Source organism: Anopheles gambiae, chromosome 3 (assembly GCF_943734735.2).
Source record: "Anopheles gambiae chromosome 3, idAnoGambNW_F1_1, whole genome shotgun sequence".
Classification (NCBI taxonomy): domain Eukaryota; kingdom Metazoa; phylum Arthropoda; class Insecta; order Diptera; family Culicidae; genus Anopheles; species Anopheles gambiae.
In genome coordinates, this window is record NC_064602.1 from 57,749,063 (window position 1) to 57,765,765 (window position 16,703).

The 16,703-nt window shown below is 36.6% G+C and overlaps 1 protein-coding gene across 20 annotated transcripts in view; it reads right to left on the minus strand.

Moving 5' to 3' along the window:
- The window catches only part of LOC1272699 (liprin-beta-1), a 61,113-nt gene extending 44,726 nt beyond the window's left edge, over positions 1-16,387 (minus strand). For 4 of the 20 annotated variants that reach the window (XM_061662868.1, XM_061662861.1, XM_061662865.1 and 1 more), the window contains exons 1-2: positions 16,249-16,358; positions 15,051-15,416 (exon numbers count right to left, since the gene is read on the minus strand). In XM_061662868.1, the coding sequence (XP_061518852.1) occupies positions 15,051-15,150 (100 nt within the window). In that variant the 5' untranslated portion in view covers positions 15,151-15,416; positions 16,249-16,358. Of the gene's footprint in view, positions 1-15,050; positions 15,417-15,481; positions 15,600-15,880 lie in introns of those variants that run through there. The other 16 variants (XM_061662869.1, XM_061662860.1, XM_061662852.1 and 13 more) reach the window with 11 other exon arrangements.
- Between the last annotated feature and the right edge of the window lie 316 nt (positions 16,388-16,703).

Sequence of the window (16,703 nt, forward strand, 5' to 3'; positions counted from 1 at the left end):
ATGGCTGGTATCATTGAATTCGTCCGTAGCGGGAACGTGCGGCGCTCACACAAAATCCTAGGGATGGCAACACATTTCGTGTGCCCGGTCCTACAACATCGCGGTAAAGTACTATACATCTAGTATGTCAGAAAAATTAGCTAAAATGAGTGTCGGGACGTACGCCGCCGTTACGAATGTATTCAATGATACCAGTAATTTTGCATATGATTATAATAATTGTCAACACAAAATTAAATAAAATTATATAAAAGTATTAAATCATAGCTTACAGCTAAAACAGCTTCTGCCACTAAATGCACTCTTGACTCCTCGTCCATCTGCCAATATGCTGCCATTTTCACTGGAGTGTGAATTTGGATTATTACATGCTCGAAACCACCACCAACGGGTCATAAGCGCCACGATTACTATACGCCAAGACTACAGTTTTGAGTACAAAACAACAAAGTAAATCGAATTATTAAAATCAGTATGGTAAAATAATTCTAAACTGATCGAATTGATAAATCTTAATAGAAGCAAATAGCATCTAACAACATCGGTCTTGAAGAAACACATAGAGTATTAAGCTGTTTCAGTTGGGTTATACTTGCTCGTTTTGGAACGTATGTCTATATGCAAATATGCCAAAACGGAATAGCATATCTTTTTTTTGTAATAATTATTCCCAAATTATTAAACCATGTCATCTCTGCTTTGATATTTGGGATATTTGCGACAGCATCGTACACCGTGTATGCCTCTAGTAATATTCAGGATGGCCACTCAAATCAGGATTTTAAATTCCCGGTTTTTTCCCGGTTTTTCCCGGATTTTTTTGGAGTTCACTATGCTTCGTGTGTCGGTTTTATCGTACTTCGATTCCAAATTATAATACGTTTTCAAAAATCGCTATCAAGAGGATGGTAAGTAACCACGGGCATTACGGGAACGATGGAAACTTGTCATAAAAACTGGATAAAAGTATTAGTGAATTATTCAACAATATAATATCCAATCTAGCCAATTTATCCGGTCTCGTAGAACAGTTGTCAACTCGTACAACTTAATAACATGCCCGTCATGGGTTCAAGCCCCAAATGGACCGTGCCGCCATACGTAGGACTGACTATCCTGCTATGGGGGGATCAATATGTCACTGAAAGTCAAGTCCATGACCGACAACGGTCGTTGAGCCAAAAAGAAGAAGAAGAAGAAGAAGAGATAATATCCAATCTAGAGGTGTGACAACACATTTGAGAACCATTTTTGGCATGATTTCTATCAAATTTGTACAAACAAATTTTCAATCGTGCGCTCGCGTTTATGGATCTATTTTGGCTACTATGGATCTTAAGCTATTTAAATATGCATTTTTTATATTTTCGGAAGTTTTATATGAGCAAACAACTGATGAAAAAACGACAAAAAAAGCTATACGAATATTGCTTTTTAGTGGTTTAGCATCAAGACACTAACGTGTAAAGACTTTACCCCGTGGCAAAGATATTTTTCATCTGCTATCAATTTTTGATTAACAGATGTCATCACACAACCTTAAAAAAGGGAAAGCTGAAGTCATGGACCAACCAGCCACTGGAGAAAGCATACAAATCTGCGAAGAACGGATTTCCTGTAAAACAGCAGCCATGCATGCTGTTACTCGCACGACGCTGATGATGCACCTCACAAATAGATACAGGAGATTTCAGTTTGTTTCTTAATTTTGGGACACTTTCTTGAATATGTTTTACGGGAAGTGTACTTTATGTGATAATAAAACAACGGAGCAACGATCGGACTGCAGAAGCGACGCCACCTCAACCATCAGTGCCAGTGTGGGAACCCAGTCACCCGGGAAGAATGAAGGTACAGGCCCGAAACCAAACTGCAAAATGCCAATGTACAGGTGATGTGTGATTGGGTAACCTTAAAATTGCTAAAGGGGACAAAAATTATCAATTACGTTCAAAAATTGGGATCGCGCACTAAATCCACCGTTAAATTCGACAAGACCGCAACTTCACGAGAGTTGAATAAAAGACGAATGCAAGGTAGAACGAATAAAGCACACCACACCCGAAATGTGCAAGAACCAATATCGGTGAACGTAAGTATTGCACCAGTGCGAATGAGAAGTATAGTACATATATTGCACATATGGTATTATATAGTACCATATGTGAGAAACGGAAAATTTTGTCCTTACACATTGGTGTGATGTTGCTGGCCTGTGGTAAGTTGGGAACAATATACAAAACATATTTCAACATTAATTGAAAATGCACTTAGTACGATGGTAAACAGTGATAGCAAAAGTTTGTGATAATTTCCCTTTTTTGGAGAATTTCCCGGTTTTTCCCGGTTTTTCCCCGGGTTTTCCCGGAAAAATAAAATTCCCGGCTAATTCCCGGTTTTCCCGGTTTTCCCGGTTGAATGGCCACCCTGAATATTAAAGTTTTGAGTGTTTGATGAATATTTAAGGGCTCTCTGCTGTCAAATGGCATCCAAGATGGCCAAACCGATTTTGGCTAATATTTGACCTCGTTCTTACACAGTCCTTGGTCCATATAGTTGTGGTAGGCGCTGTATATACATCTTTTGTCACGGTGTTTGTTACCAGCAACCTCCGAAACGGCTGTATCATTTTCAACGAAACTTTGCACACACCTTATGGTGGCATGAGAGTAGGTTTTAAATGTTCATATTAAACTAAACTTAATTTAATTGCAATTTTCTAACTCCTATACAAAAAGCATAATTGTTGTTGTTGGCACGATATAGACCACATGCGTTCTAAACAGAAAGTAATGTTTGTTAACATCGATATGTCAAGAGCAGATCAACCTAACTCCCACTTTACCCGACAGATGGCGTACTAGATACACCGAAAGGGACGACAGGGTTAGCTTGTGCGACAACTAGTTCTCCCAAAATAGGACCAATCAGGAAGCGGTTCAACCAGGGTCAAGTTCGCACAGCTGATCGAGAACAGGGCAAATCAGAACGCGGAAAGACACCACCAATTTTAAAACTGCTTGAATAAACAACAGTTTGTAAAATTATCTTTACCGTTTGCGACCCACTTAATCCAGTACTACACACGTAGCAACAGTTGTTGTTGTATAGAGTACTTTGACACTTGATGCCTGGTGGTTTACACTCGACGGTCGGGTACTGTGAGGATACGGGCACAGTACAATTATCACAAAGCAAAGCAAAGATCCTGCAGTTTCCTATCTATTTATACAGTGAAGCACCGTTTCCCGGGCTAATCGGGATCCCAACTTGCCCGGATACTCAAATAACACGAATAATGAGTCAGAGTATATTTTTTATTACAACCCAAGTGACATTTGCTCGAAAATGTTTTCCCACATCTGCTCGATTAGTACTAGATACGTTTGAAATTTTGGATTTGTATGTGATCAAGTGGGTTGAAAGCCTCAAAATTTGGTGCGTTCGTAAATTAGACGTTCCTCTATCGATGGACGATGCCGTCGAGGTCATTTTTCATTCATTGCTGATGGTCATGGTTTTTTGATGAAAAACAAAAGCTAATTTTGTGTGACGTTATTTTATGAAAAAAAAAAAGATATTATTTAAGTATAAAATGGGAACATGGCCAACTAAAACGATGGGAAACGTCATTTCCGAGCGAATCTAGAAGAAAGTAACGAAAAAGCCGCATTACACTTGATTTTAAAGGACTTTTTCTAAATTCCCTTAAACTGGTGCAGTTTAAGGGAAGTTTAAGGCTCCAGTTTAAGGGAATTTGCTCGAATTCCCGATTATTCGTGCTCGAAAATGTCAGTTGGGAAATAGCTGATATTTTTTTGAATGTGTATTCTGTTTTGGTAAAATCTAGTCAGTTTTTATTAACTTCATGCTTTCCCAAAGAGAATATATTAAATGTGCCAGCTATTTTTGTTATAACAATGTGCTCTTGTAACCGTTTTTTTTAATATCCTCCTCAGCACTCAATGTCACCTTAATATTAAACTGTCATTTTTGAACAGCACGGATAAACGGAGAGCCGGACAAAAGGTACCCGGATAATCGGCGCTCCATTGCATGAGATAGTATTAGAGATTAATAGAAGCTCTCTATTTATTACAATAATGTAATTATTTTTAGCGTAGTTGTAATGTAATTATTCACTAATAATTTGTAAAGCATGTAAATACATCAATGTATTATACAGTGGAGCGCCGTTTATCCGGGCTTCTCGGGACTTGACCTCGACCGGATAAGCGAATAACACGGATGAGTCAAATGATATATTTTATCACCAATTTCTGATTAGTTCTTTAAAAAAATCCTATTTTTTGATAAAAAAATAACCCAGTTTTTATTATCTTCATGTTTTTCCCATGAGAATATTTAAAATTTGCCATGAATTATAGTGTTTTTTGTTATGATAATGAGCTCTTATAACCGCTTTTTTAAATATCCTCCTCATAACACAATGTCACCTTTGTATTGAACTGTCATTTCTCAACAGCACGGATAAACGGAAGCCGGATAAAAGGTACCCGGATAAACGGCGCTCCACTGTAATTGTAATTTACTCTTCAAATTATGTTCTGTGCTATATTATTTGTTTAATAAACTTCAATGATTTGAACACATAACAAAAAAATATATGTGTACTCAGGCACCTATATTTACAACTTATAATACTTAATCGTCAACTAATATTATGTTTTAGGTATTAGGAAAATTAGGTTTACTGGGCCAGCTAATGTATTACATTTTGTGATGTTAATGGCTGGTATCATTGAATTCGTCCGTAGCGGGAACGTGCGGCGCTCACACAAAATCCTAGGGATGGCAACACATTTCGTGTGCCCGGTCCTACAACATCGCGGTAAAGTACTATACATCTAGTATGTCAGAAAAATTAGCTAAAATGAGTGTCGGGACGTACGCCGCCGTTACGAATGTATTCAATGATACCAGTAATTTTGCATATGATTATAATAATTGTCAACACAAAATTAAATAAAATTATATAAAAGTATTAAATCATAGCTTACAGCTAAAACAGCTTCTGCCACTAAATGCACTCTTGACTCCTCGTCCATCTGCCAATATGCTGCCATTTTCACTGGAGTGTGAATTTGGATTATTACATGCTCGAAACCACCACCAACGGGTCATAAGCGCCACGATTACTATACGCCAAGACTACAGTTTTGAGCTTCAATTATTACAATATACAGGTGGCACACTTTACACTCATAGGACCGAAATGCCACTAACAGATTATCAATAGTATAACACGGGTAATATAAACCATCGAACACGAACACGTTATTTTACATTCACCACGAATGACACCAGTAACCATAAACATTAACTAAATATCATCAATCACATGATACAACTATACATTTTGTTTGAGATCGTAGCGTAGGCAACATATTTTGTTGTTTTATTGGAGTTAGGTCCTATTGCATGTTTATTAATTTCACATAACTGGCAAAGATTTTATTTTGCATCGATTTACTAAAACTTTGTAAAAAAATACTTGGAAGAGTATCGAAATCCTGTTTGGGTAAAGTATACTCATTTGATAATTGTTTTGTTGAGATTTATGTTTCATAGCTTTAATTACAACAACATCGCAGCGATTCCCCTCGCAGACCACTGGCGTATGGTAAAACGAACTATCAGCGCTGCAGTCGAACTTAAGATTGTCTGCTTACCAGATAGAGAGAAAAAACAATAGCTCCAGTATCCGAGAACCATGCAACCAGATTGTGGAAATCTACAGTTGACTGAGGAAACAGCAAACCCTGCTCTTCCAGACCAAGCAGCGCCGTTTTGAAGAGGCTGCTGCAACAGCTGCTGAAGCAACATTCCTTGTCCATTGACACCCGCTTGCTCTACAGGAGATTGAAGGAGGCACGGTGCAGGTTTGCTCCCAATACCGCAATGTGCTGGGATGCAGAAGGAAATTTGCTGACAGACAAGCGGGAGGTGGTCGAAAGGTGGAAGTGCTACTTTGAAGGACTCCTGAATGGAGCAGAGGCTAGAAACGCTGGTGCAAGTAGCAGAACAAGATAACCACCACAGCAGCAGCACAACAGTAACAACATCGACAGCATTGGTGCAGACGACGAGGTGCCCCGACATCTCTGGATGAGATTGCCGGCGGCATCAAGCAGTTTAAGAGCAATAAGTCTGCTTGCAGTGATGAACTGGCGGCCGAGCTCTTCAAGATGGGACCGGAGAGGCTTACCGTCAAAATTGGTTGATCGTGAAAATCTGGGTGCAGGAAGAACTACCGGAGGAGTGGAAGCTGGATATCATTTATCCAATTAACAAAAAGGGTGTCAGACTGGATTGCTTGATTTTTCGAGCCATCATAGTCCTCAATGGCGCCTACAAGATTCTGTCACAGATCTGTTCTGCTGACTTGCGCCTCTTGCTACACATTTGTCAACAGCTACCAAGCTGGGTTTGTTGGAGACAAATCCACCACCGACCAAATTTTTACTCTACGGCAAATTCTCCGAAAGTGCCGAGAGCGCCAGATCCCCATGTACCACCTTTTCATCGACTTCATGGCGGCCAACGACACCATAGACCGGAACACCATGTACCACTTTCCTGGGAAGTTGATCCGGCTGTTAATGGCCACCATGAACGGGATGCAGTGTAAGGTGAGAATTAGTTAGAATTAGAATTAGAATGTCGGAATCGTTCGAATCTCACAAGGGTCTGAAGCAAGGTGACGGAATCTCCTGGAACGATCCTCTACCGGTCTCTCCAATTTCTTAGCTTCGTGGATGACATCGACATCATCGACAGGACAACAGCGAAGATGTATGAGGCGTACACCCAACTCAAATGTGAAGCAGCAAGAATTGCTTTAAGAATCAATGCGACGAAGACGAAATACCTGCTTGACAGAGGCTCAGCTCGTGATAGGATCAAACTAGAAGACATTGTATTAATTGACGGCGACAATCTCGAGGTAGTAAAGGAGTTCAGCTATCTTCGGAGATCGTTACTTCGAACAATGACATCAGCAGCGAAATTCGGAAGTTTATTTTTTAGGCGAATCGTGCATACTATGGGCTTCACGGACTGCTGAGATCCTCAAAACTTCGACACCGCACGAAATGTGAGATATATCGCACATTGATTCGCCGGTCGATGTCGGACGATGGCGAACGAAACGAAAAAAATAATTGGGTGTTTTCAGTACACTGATGTACACAAAGGTTATACGCGTAAAAAAATATTCGACCGCATGTCCTCGGCGCGGAACAGAGTCTTCGAGAAATGTGCCGCAGATTCAGCATTGCATCCTATGAATTCAGGTATCATCAACGTTTTCAAGCATCATACCGCAGTCTTGACATTGGCTAAGACAGATTCGGGAAGGGGTCCCGCGGTCTTCAGATAAAGTGTGAAACCCTGTAAGGCGGAACACATCTATCATTTGGCTCCTTTAATAGAACCTCCATGATGAACATTTTTCCACTGACAAGCTGAAAATTCAATTTTCGTGCTTAAATCACTAGTATCGTGAAAGCTCCCCATGTCTGCTTTTGTTCATCCTTTTCTCTCTATATAACATATAATACGTTTATGTTGATGCAATAAAATTTCTACTAATTTCTGGTCAAGCCCGCTTCCAGACACACTGAAAAACCACATCAAAAACAAGATAACAATCGACAAATAACGTAGTAAGTGTCAATAAAATACAAACAAACAGAGGTTTGTAAACTACTATTTTCATGAAAAAAATAGGAAAAGTCGAGGAAATTTGTGTTATTTTGGTAATTGTAGTGCACAACAGAAGAAACCAAATAGCAATTTTTGCTGAATATTTCTTTATTTTTTCCTAACGTTGGTTTTGTGTGTGTGCGTGTTTTTTTTGTATCCGGACAGGTTTTATTTAAAGACACAATATCCGGAAGCAATTTTGTTCATTTTAATACTATTATTTCTGACAGTTCCTGCTTTATTTGTTTTATAGCTGTATTGGTTAGTGGAACAACAGCGCTGTACTTGTTGAAAAAAAACACTTTACTTTTTCATATTCCTCTTTAGTACTCCTTTCCTACTGTCTAAATACATGCAGAAAAGCCATTTTTTAACAAAAAGTTTTTTTAGCATATTTAATGATACATTTTGATACAAATAAATGTTCGCATATTTGTTGATAAATTTAAATATAACACATATATTGTCCTGCAATTAAATTTTAAGTAACAACTCGTTTTGTTATTCTATTACTTATTCCACGATTGAATCAAACGGATCGGATACTTCACGCAACACCGTCATAAGTGATAAAGTCAATAAATTACGAATAACTAGCCAATGAAAATAAACTAGGCTAATCAACACAAGGATTATGAAGCCAAGTACCAACATGTATATAAAAGTATAGGTCGGTGCATTTGCATCGTAAAATTTATGCGCAGTACTTAAAAACAACAAATCCTGTGCAGTTCTTCCGCAAAAGCTAGTGAATGGTTGATTAACTTAAATAGCACGCAATAGATTCAACGGGCATGATATGATAAAACTTTACAGTCAACACTAGACAGTTATGCATTTAATATCAAAATCTAGCAATGTGTTATCAAATGTTTAAAAAACAGCTTTGTTTTGAATTGTTCCAGAGCAGGAAAACTTTGATTGATTTCTCACTCTTCTCTAGTATTCTGCTTACTCTCAGTTTTTTACACTACGAATCTCTCTTTTTACATACTCAGTATTATTATCTCGTTTTATTTGATTACCAAGTGAGTATGCTTTTCTTTTCATACTCATCAAATATGCTTTAATATGTCTTATTTATGTGAATTTCTAAAAACAGGAATATATATATATATATATATATATATATATATATATATATATATATATATATATATATATATATATATATATATATATATATATATATATATATATATATATATATATATACATATATATATATATATATATATATATATATATATATATATATATATATATATATATATATATATATATATATATATATATATATTTATATAAATATATATATATATTTACATATATACGCATATATTAACACGGAATTTAAATAAGAGGTAACCATAGGAATGCAACTTGACAGATGGTAGCTCTGGTGTCTTAAAATAAAACCCTTATATATGAAACCTTTTCTCAAACACAACGTATGAACAACAAATATTACAAGACTTATACAGGTATCTGGTTTGTAGTTCTTGAAAAAGCCAGTAAATCACATCTACTCTATCAAATAGAACCTATTTCACGCACACTGCTTTAATGCATATCGGTACAGTAATTCAACCATAATCCTTTTTCTTGTACGCGAGTACTCTATTCCGTTTTAACACAATTGCTTCCACTATGTTTCGCTAAATATACACTTCCAATGATAGGGTTATCATTATAACAGCATAATAACAAACAAAACTCAACAAAAGCACATGTTTTAGCTCAATCTTGTATAAACACTATTTTTAATAAATTTTTAACACTACGGTACACTTATAATCATGTATTGAACAACCACAAACACATACACAAAGAGGCTTCGGAAAGTGATAGTTTTACAATTCACTGCGAACATTCGAACGACGAAAAAATACCGGTGTATTAACTAAATGAAGGTATCAAAACCTTTACCGATGACTACAAGACCGGCAATGTTGTCAACAAGTATTATTACCGAAATACTTGTACAATGCAAAACAGACTTTCACGTAATAAATACGCAGCACGTAAAGAAAACGCTCAATGGTCAGCTCCTGATACCATACTAAAGTTGGTATAAGCTGAGCAACAAATGTTTCTTGCTCTCATCGGAGCGCTATCACTGTTAATTTCATTCCACGTACATCTGCTCTTTGCGACATCAAATAAGAACACACAGCTTCCAAAAAGGATACTGCAGGACATGCGTCAATTGAGCATTCGCGAGAGAGGTTAAACAGAGAGAAATAGAGAGCCAATATACGAACGATAACACATTTTACACAAATCGACTGTGGCCTTTTGTATTTCACTCTACCTTTTAATCTGTTGATGCCATTTGACAAAAAAAAATCGAGTGAGCAAAAAAAAAACGCATTACTAAAAATAATTACACATAAACAATAAACAACATTATACAATTTCACAATTAAAAAGCAAAACCATAGGATGATTTTTTTAATCAGGAGGAAAAAAGCTGATATTGAGGTATTTACATATATAAGTTTTCGGCTTTACGCTTTATTGCATTATATCCGCGACTAAGCATAACATGTTAAATTTTATTTTATGTCATACTTACACTCTTCTCTTAATCTATAATAATAATCTTTTTTTAACCTGCGCACATTTTTCAAATATTGTGGTGGGGTGGGGAAGAGCGGGGGGATATTCCATACATAAACACTTGCTAACCTAGCCTCAGGTTTTTGGCCTAGAAAAATGTAGCCAGAAAATGTTAACAAACGACAATTTATGGTTAGACTTATCTCTAACAATTTGACAGAATCTCAGACGAAAAATTTACAAAAGATAGTTTTGTTTATTTCTGAATCTTCTTCTTTTTGGTGAATGTAAGAGTATTATTTCGGTTGTGTTAAGGAAACAAACACTTTTCATCAACAAAAATCGTAAAATAAAGAATTTTAAGATCAATTTATGAGGGCGTTTATAACCCTCCATGGATGCAACCCGGATGATGAACACTGTTCCACTGACATGCTAAATATAATCCAACGGGATTGAAAAAGAAAAGGCCGAAACAAGGACTGACTATCCGGCTGCGTGGTGCGGAATAAGTCTCAAAAGTCTATATAGCCGGCATGATCGCGTAGATCGTTACGCCAAATAGAAGAAGAAGAACAATTGATTGCTTACATGTTTGTAGATGTTGCAGTGGAAACTAGAATAACAGTGATTGATGCTGTTGGTGTACGGTATTATGAGTGGAATACGTATCACAATCTAATCTACGCTGAAGTACTGAAGCTAGTTTTGTGTGTGATGTTTTATTGGTTTTTGGTTTCAATTATTTTAATCCATTCTTATAGCTTCGCGTTTTTTCACACTTATGCATGGTTTTCAGTCATATTTCAAGATTATTACAGGAGCATAGTTAAAAAGTGCGACTCTGCGACGTATAACAAATAGGTTAAAATATGAGACATTCGATTTTAGGCAGTAGTTTCTATTGATCCGGATCTATTAAAATGTCAAGGTAATCTTTCTTTAATGACAACACAGGGGCCCTTCACGATTCAAGTCAGTTTTTTGTATGGAGTTTGACAGTTGGAGGCTGAAATCTTGTAAACACTCCAGACAAAACCACACATAAAACTAGCCTGCAATTTTCAAACTAGATTATTCTAGTCTCAAAGCTAGAATAAGATTCGAGTACCTGCTCGAAAAATGGCACAACAAGATGATGTTTACATTTATCCCAAAGTGAATTAAAGAGATCGGGTGATGGAATCCAGAATCAAAGTGTATGTAGTCCAGGTGGTCTCATAGTATGTTTCTTATAACCAAATTTGAATATCACTTTTTGACAGGATGGGTGAAAACTTTTGTTTAAACAAGCTTTGGAGCTGGAGAGCTGGAGGCTTGACGAATACACAAAACACTCTTAAAATCTTCATTCAGAAGCAGAAACGATATAAATCAGCCTTCTAAATTCATACACCTTGGGATAAGCCCACCTGCATATTATACCCACTTCGATAGCTGCTCGAAAACTGCTATACAATGCAAACAACTGACAGGCTGAAATTTCAGCCTATGAACCAAAGTCTATATAATACAGAGGTCGAGTCATCCAGAACATTTGAACATTTGACCAAAATCGAGCTATGCATCGACCTCTGTATTATATAGACTTTGCTACGAACTTAAAATGGAAAGGGCCCCACAGTCAGATTTGTCTATTTTACATTACATACACTTATTAGTCTATCTTGGCTTTAAAAAAACGTCCTGAAAATTCCTGCTGCAAAAACATAAAAAAGGAAAAAAAAGCTGTGCTTAATAGATCGTTGACTGAGATATATACTCTTCAATTTGACGTAAACGTCGAAAATGCCGGTCTATACAGACTTTCTGGACTTTATTAAATACCAAGCTGCTGAATAGTCAGTTCTCGCTACGGGAGGAGGTCCATTCTAGGATTGAACCCACTACGGGCATGTCGCTAAAACGTACTAGTTGGTGACTGTACCATGGAACTACGCAAGACAGGAGGTAGTGAAGGTCCTCGTTGATACTTATTACCTCACTTATCCGGCGCTACAACTGCGTTACGGTCTTGGCCTGCCTGCGGAATTGTATCGGTTTTAGACCCGGACGAGGTCCAAATATCGTTCCGAATTCGTATCCGGAACAGTTCCAAATACTGTAGTTGAAAATAGCTATTTCAGGATCAATATCAGTTCATGACAGTTGACAGAGTTGATTCATGACAGGTTCCAGGACTTGGGATTTGGTTTTGGTTTTAAGTCTCTTAAAGGGTCGTCATAGTAATGTTATTTTAATTAGGTTAAGAGGTCATTAATTTCGGCGTACTCTTAAGAGTAAAAAGGATCTCTGATATTTATTTGCGCAACCCCGTAAACTGGCCAAATTACTTAGTTGAAACAAAATCATCTGTATACTCAATTGGTCATTTAATTAAAGTTTTACTTAAAAACGCTTGTGAATACTCTTTCCTCAGTGGCACTCTTACTCAAAATTCCGCTAATTCTGATCACACTGGATCACTTTAATGGTTGATTCGAATAATTTGAAAGCACAATTCTCCAAATCAAATGAAAAAAAAATCTACAAAAATTTGTTTCTTCTTCTTCGCAACAACCGTTGTCGTTTAAGGCCTGCCTGTACCCACTAGTGAAGTGAACTTGGCTTTCAGTGACTTATTGTTACCATAGCAAGATAGTCAGTCCTAAACATGGGAGCACAGTCCATTCGTGGCTTGAACCCACGACGGGCATGCATGTTGTTAAGTCGTACGAGTTGACGATTGTACCACCAGACCGGCCCCTACAAAACAAGTTAGCTGAAAAAAACTAATTTTAATCAGGGTAGAGTAAAGCCACTGTCTTGCTTTCAGGAAGGTTTGGAAGTTACTTACTTTTCAGGTACTAGGGTTTGATGTTGAGTAATACATTGATGCATGTTGCCCATATTACCCCACACGACCATTTTTCCCCATGTTCCCAACAGTTTGCCAAATATATTTTGTTTGTGCTGTTATATCTATGCATAATTTTACACTTTTGTTAGAAACTCTCATGCATTTTTTTTATGACCATTCTGATCACCACAAAATTCTTCGTGACATTTTAATATGATTTTAATTCCTATTTTTTACATTAAATCATCGATGGAAAATCCAATGTGTTTGATAAAGGAGCTAAAATGTCAATTATTGTGAAAATAACATTTTTGAGTGTTTCATTACATAAGATCTAGAACTCAATTTCCCAGATATTTATATTATTGCATGCTCCTCTATATAAAAAGGTGGTTGGTTTTTTATTTAGTGCAGTTGTTTTCACTCTTTCTGCAGCTTTTCCCCCCAATAGGGTGCATGTAGGTTTTCATTCCCCACTCACAAATTCATAAGCCGGGGTGGGGGGAGGGCGTGGCAATGGTATTTAGCAAAATTTTCAACAAAAAAATCCCTCCAAAGAAGCCAAAACTCCCCCTTTAGGGGGGAATTCCCTACCGGTTGAAAACCACTGATTTAGTGTATTATTACGGCCTTGCCGTATTGTTGCTTGGTTGGTCATACGATAAAATATCTGTTGGCGACATATCAGTTTTTTCATCCTTTAACTAAAAGATGGCTATAAAAATTATCATTGCAATAGATTAAGATATCAAATAAATCTATCTTTTATCAAAGAGGTAAATCGCGACACCAGTAAAAAATAATTTTCGTTAGACTTGAACAAATAAAGAAACAGTGAATCCTTGCGAGATTAATTTGTTCCAGCGACTTACTTGCTATGAGGGAGATTATTTCCATAAAATTTGTATGAAAAGTGAATAATACTTATGCGAATAGTACTGCACGTGATTTATTCGTAGTCGTTTAAATCACCACTGCAAAATAAAAATGTGAAACGGTTATTCATCGGTTTATGTCCAGAATAGTGTTGGGTTTCATAAAACTTTCGTTGAGATTGATTCATAGATATTGAATTTGCATGATTCCATGATACAGTGGTTAACTCGCACGACTGAACAACATGCCCGTCGTGTGCTCAAGCTTCATATGGATCATTTTCCCGTAGCAAAACAAACAAACCGGGGTCGTAAAATTTACCGAGAAATCTCGGAAGGCTAACATGACCTCGTAGGTTGTTATGCCAAGAAGAAGAATAAAAAGAAGCTCAAGCTCTATATATTTTTGGAGATTTATGAATTCCTTGAGATTCATGAATCTCTGGATATTTGTGAATCATATGAGATATTCATGAATCTTTTGAGAGTCATGAATTTTTTGAGACTCGTAAATCTTCCCAATCGAGATTAAGATAGATTGAATCATTACATAGATTCATTTTGATTCACCAATCTGAATCAGATTTACCTAGCAAATACTAGTCCAGATACGAGCGTTGCTTGTTCAGGTGCCTGATATGTCCTACTAGACATTTTTCTTCTACATTAAAATTATTTCATTTTCCAGTAGACCCGGAAAAGCTTGTAAGAAATGCATGCAGCTTGCATAAATATACCATACGCTTTACAAATCTTCCTGGCAATAGCCTTATATTAAACGATTATTCGTATCAAAACTCTCATTTACCCGAGCGATTACAAAAAATAAAGAAATGCTGAATGATAACCGATCATGATCTTGATGATACCATGCTAGAGTACCAGATGACACCAAACAAGTGTATTAGAACCACAAATATGTTGCCCATTATGAGAGAATTTGCTCGTTAACCGAAAAACTTATACTAGGGAGTATTCGTTATGAAGGGCTCCGCCGTTGTAATTGCAAAATATTTAAACTAATGGTTAAACAATCTTTGACATACCTGATATTATGCCATCCATCTGTTTTAGAACCGCTTCCAGTAACTCGTTTGCCTCCAATTCACTTGATAAGGTATTCTTTATATCCGTCGAAGATGCCATTGTAAGAGTCGTGTGAACGGACCACTAAGCAATTTCCTGTGTCTGAATACGTATAAGTCACTTCGATTCACTTGTTCAATCTATGCACGTGCCTAGACATTCAAACACTATTAGCAAAGGCGCGTGAAACAATCGTAAAACATCATACATCTCTTAATTCAATTTTTCAATTTAATAATTAAAGTCAACTTTTCACGACTAAATATCTTTCTGATCTATATAAACATTTTTATATCACAACAGATTGTAAAACTTTACGACTGAAGCTTCACCAAAAAATATCAGAAAACCACGAGATGAGATTATTTTCAAAATAAGGATTACACTGTACCTCAAATTAATACGTTATGTTTCTGTGTTGTTTGCAAAATATATATTCAGTTGAAACGCTAGTTGTATCGAAGATGAACGTGTACCGAAAGCCTTAAATTATACAACATCAAGGAAACCTTAAAAAACAGATAACAAGTTTACAGGATTCACTCCATTATCTACAGATAAAGTATAGTTAAATTTTATCATACGGGCAACTAGGCCCGTAAATTTTAAATGTCATATTATATATTATCTATAGATTATGATAATATACAATTTGATATTTTTAAAGCACCATGATCACATAAGAGTTTTTGCATTAAAAAAAACAGATTCGCTTTTACAGAAGTAATGTACATTTGTCACCGCTGTTACACATAAGCTACCAACAATAATAGCACCATTAAATACCTACAAACACTTTCTCACTCTCAGACACAGCCACACGTACACACATAAACTTAACAAAAATGTGTGATTGATACGAGTATTCTATGAATCACTTTCGTTTTTAATGCGATGACTTAAATTTATACTCCAGCAACAATTAATTTCCAGGAAATTGCACGCATCATTACGAGTTATGAATGTCGGTTAACATAAAACGCTATGCGCGTTTATGTAGTTTAGCTATGCGCATTGGACGCGTTGCAACTGACCTTGTCAATTTAATGCATAGCTCATTATGTTTATTGACACGTTTAATCGTGGGTTATCTATACACTGGTTAATGGTTAAAGCAACTAACTAGCTCATAATAAGTCACTTAAACAACTCACTTACGTTATGGTAAAACACAGGTATTACATCGTTCCAAACATAACTAGCTTTTACAAAAAGAACGATGTTTGCACTTTCGAGAAATGCTATTTTGACGTAGAGTCAATAATTGCACCGCAGTGTGGCCAGATTATTTTGGCGGTTTTCGGTAGGCGCATCAAAATTTTATCGGTAGTTTTCGGTAGGTTAAAACTCGAAACTTAACTCGAGTTGAAAGAAGTGAAAGCGAAAGAAGTGTTGAGCGTGATGGGGGGGGGGGGGGGGGTACTAATGCGCAAAATTAAAGTTCCATTTCAAAAGAATATGCATCCTTTACTTAGGATATGGATTAGATTTGGTTCAGCGGTAACACAAATGAAGGTCTTTCTGAAGTGTTGATCTGAAAATGGTACTAGGAATTCTAAACCAAAGAATAACTAAGATGCTAATTCCTTTTTCTCAGTGGTGGCAAGTTCTTT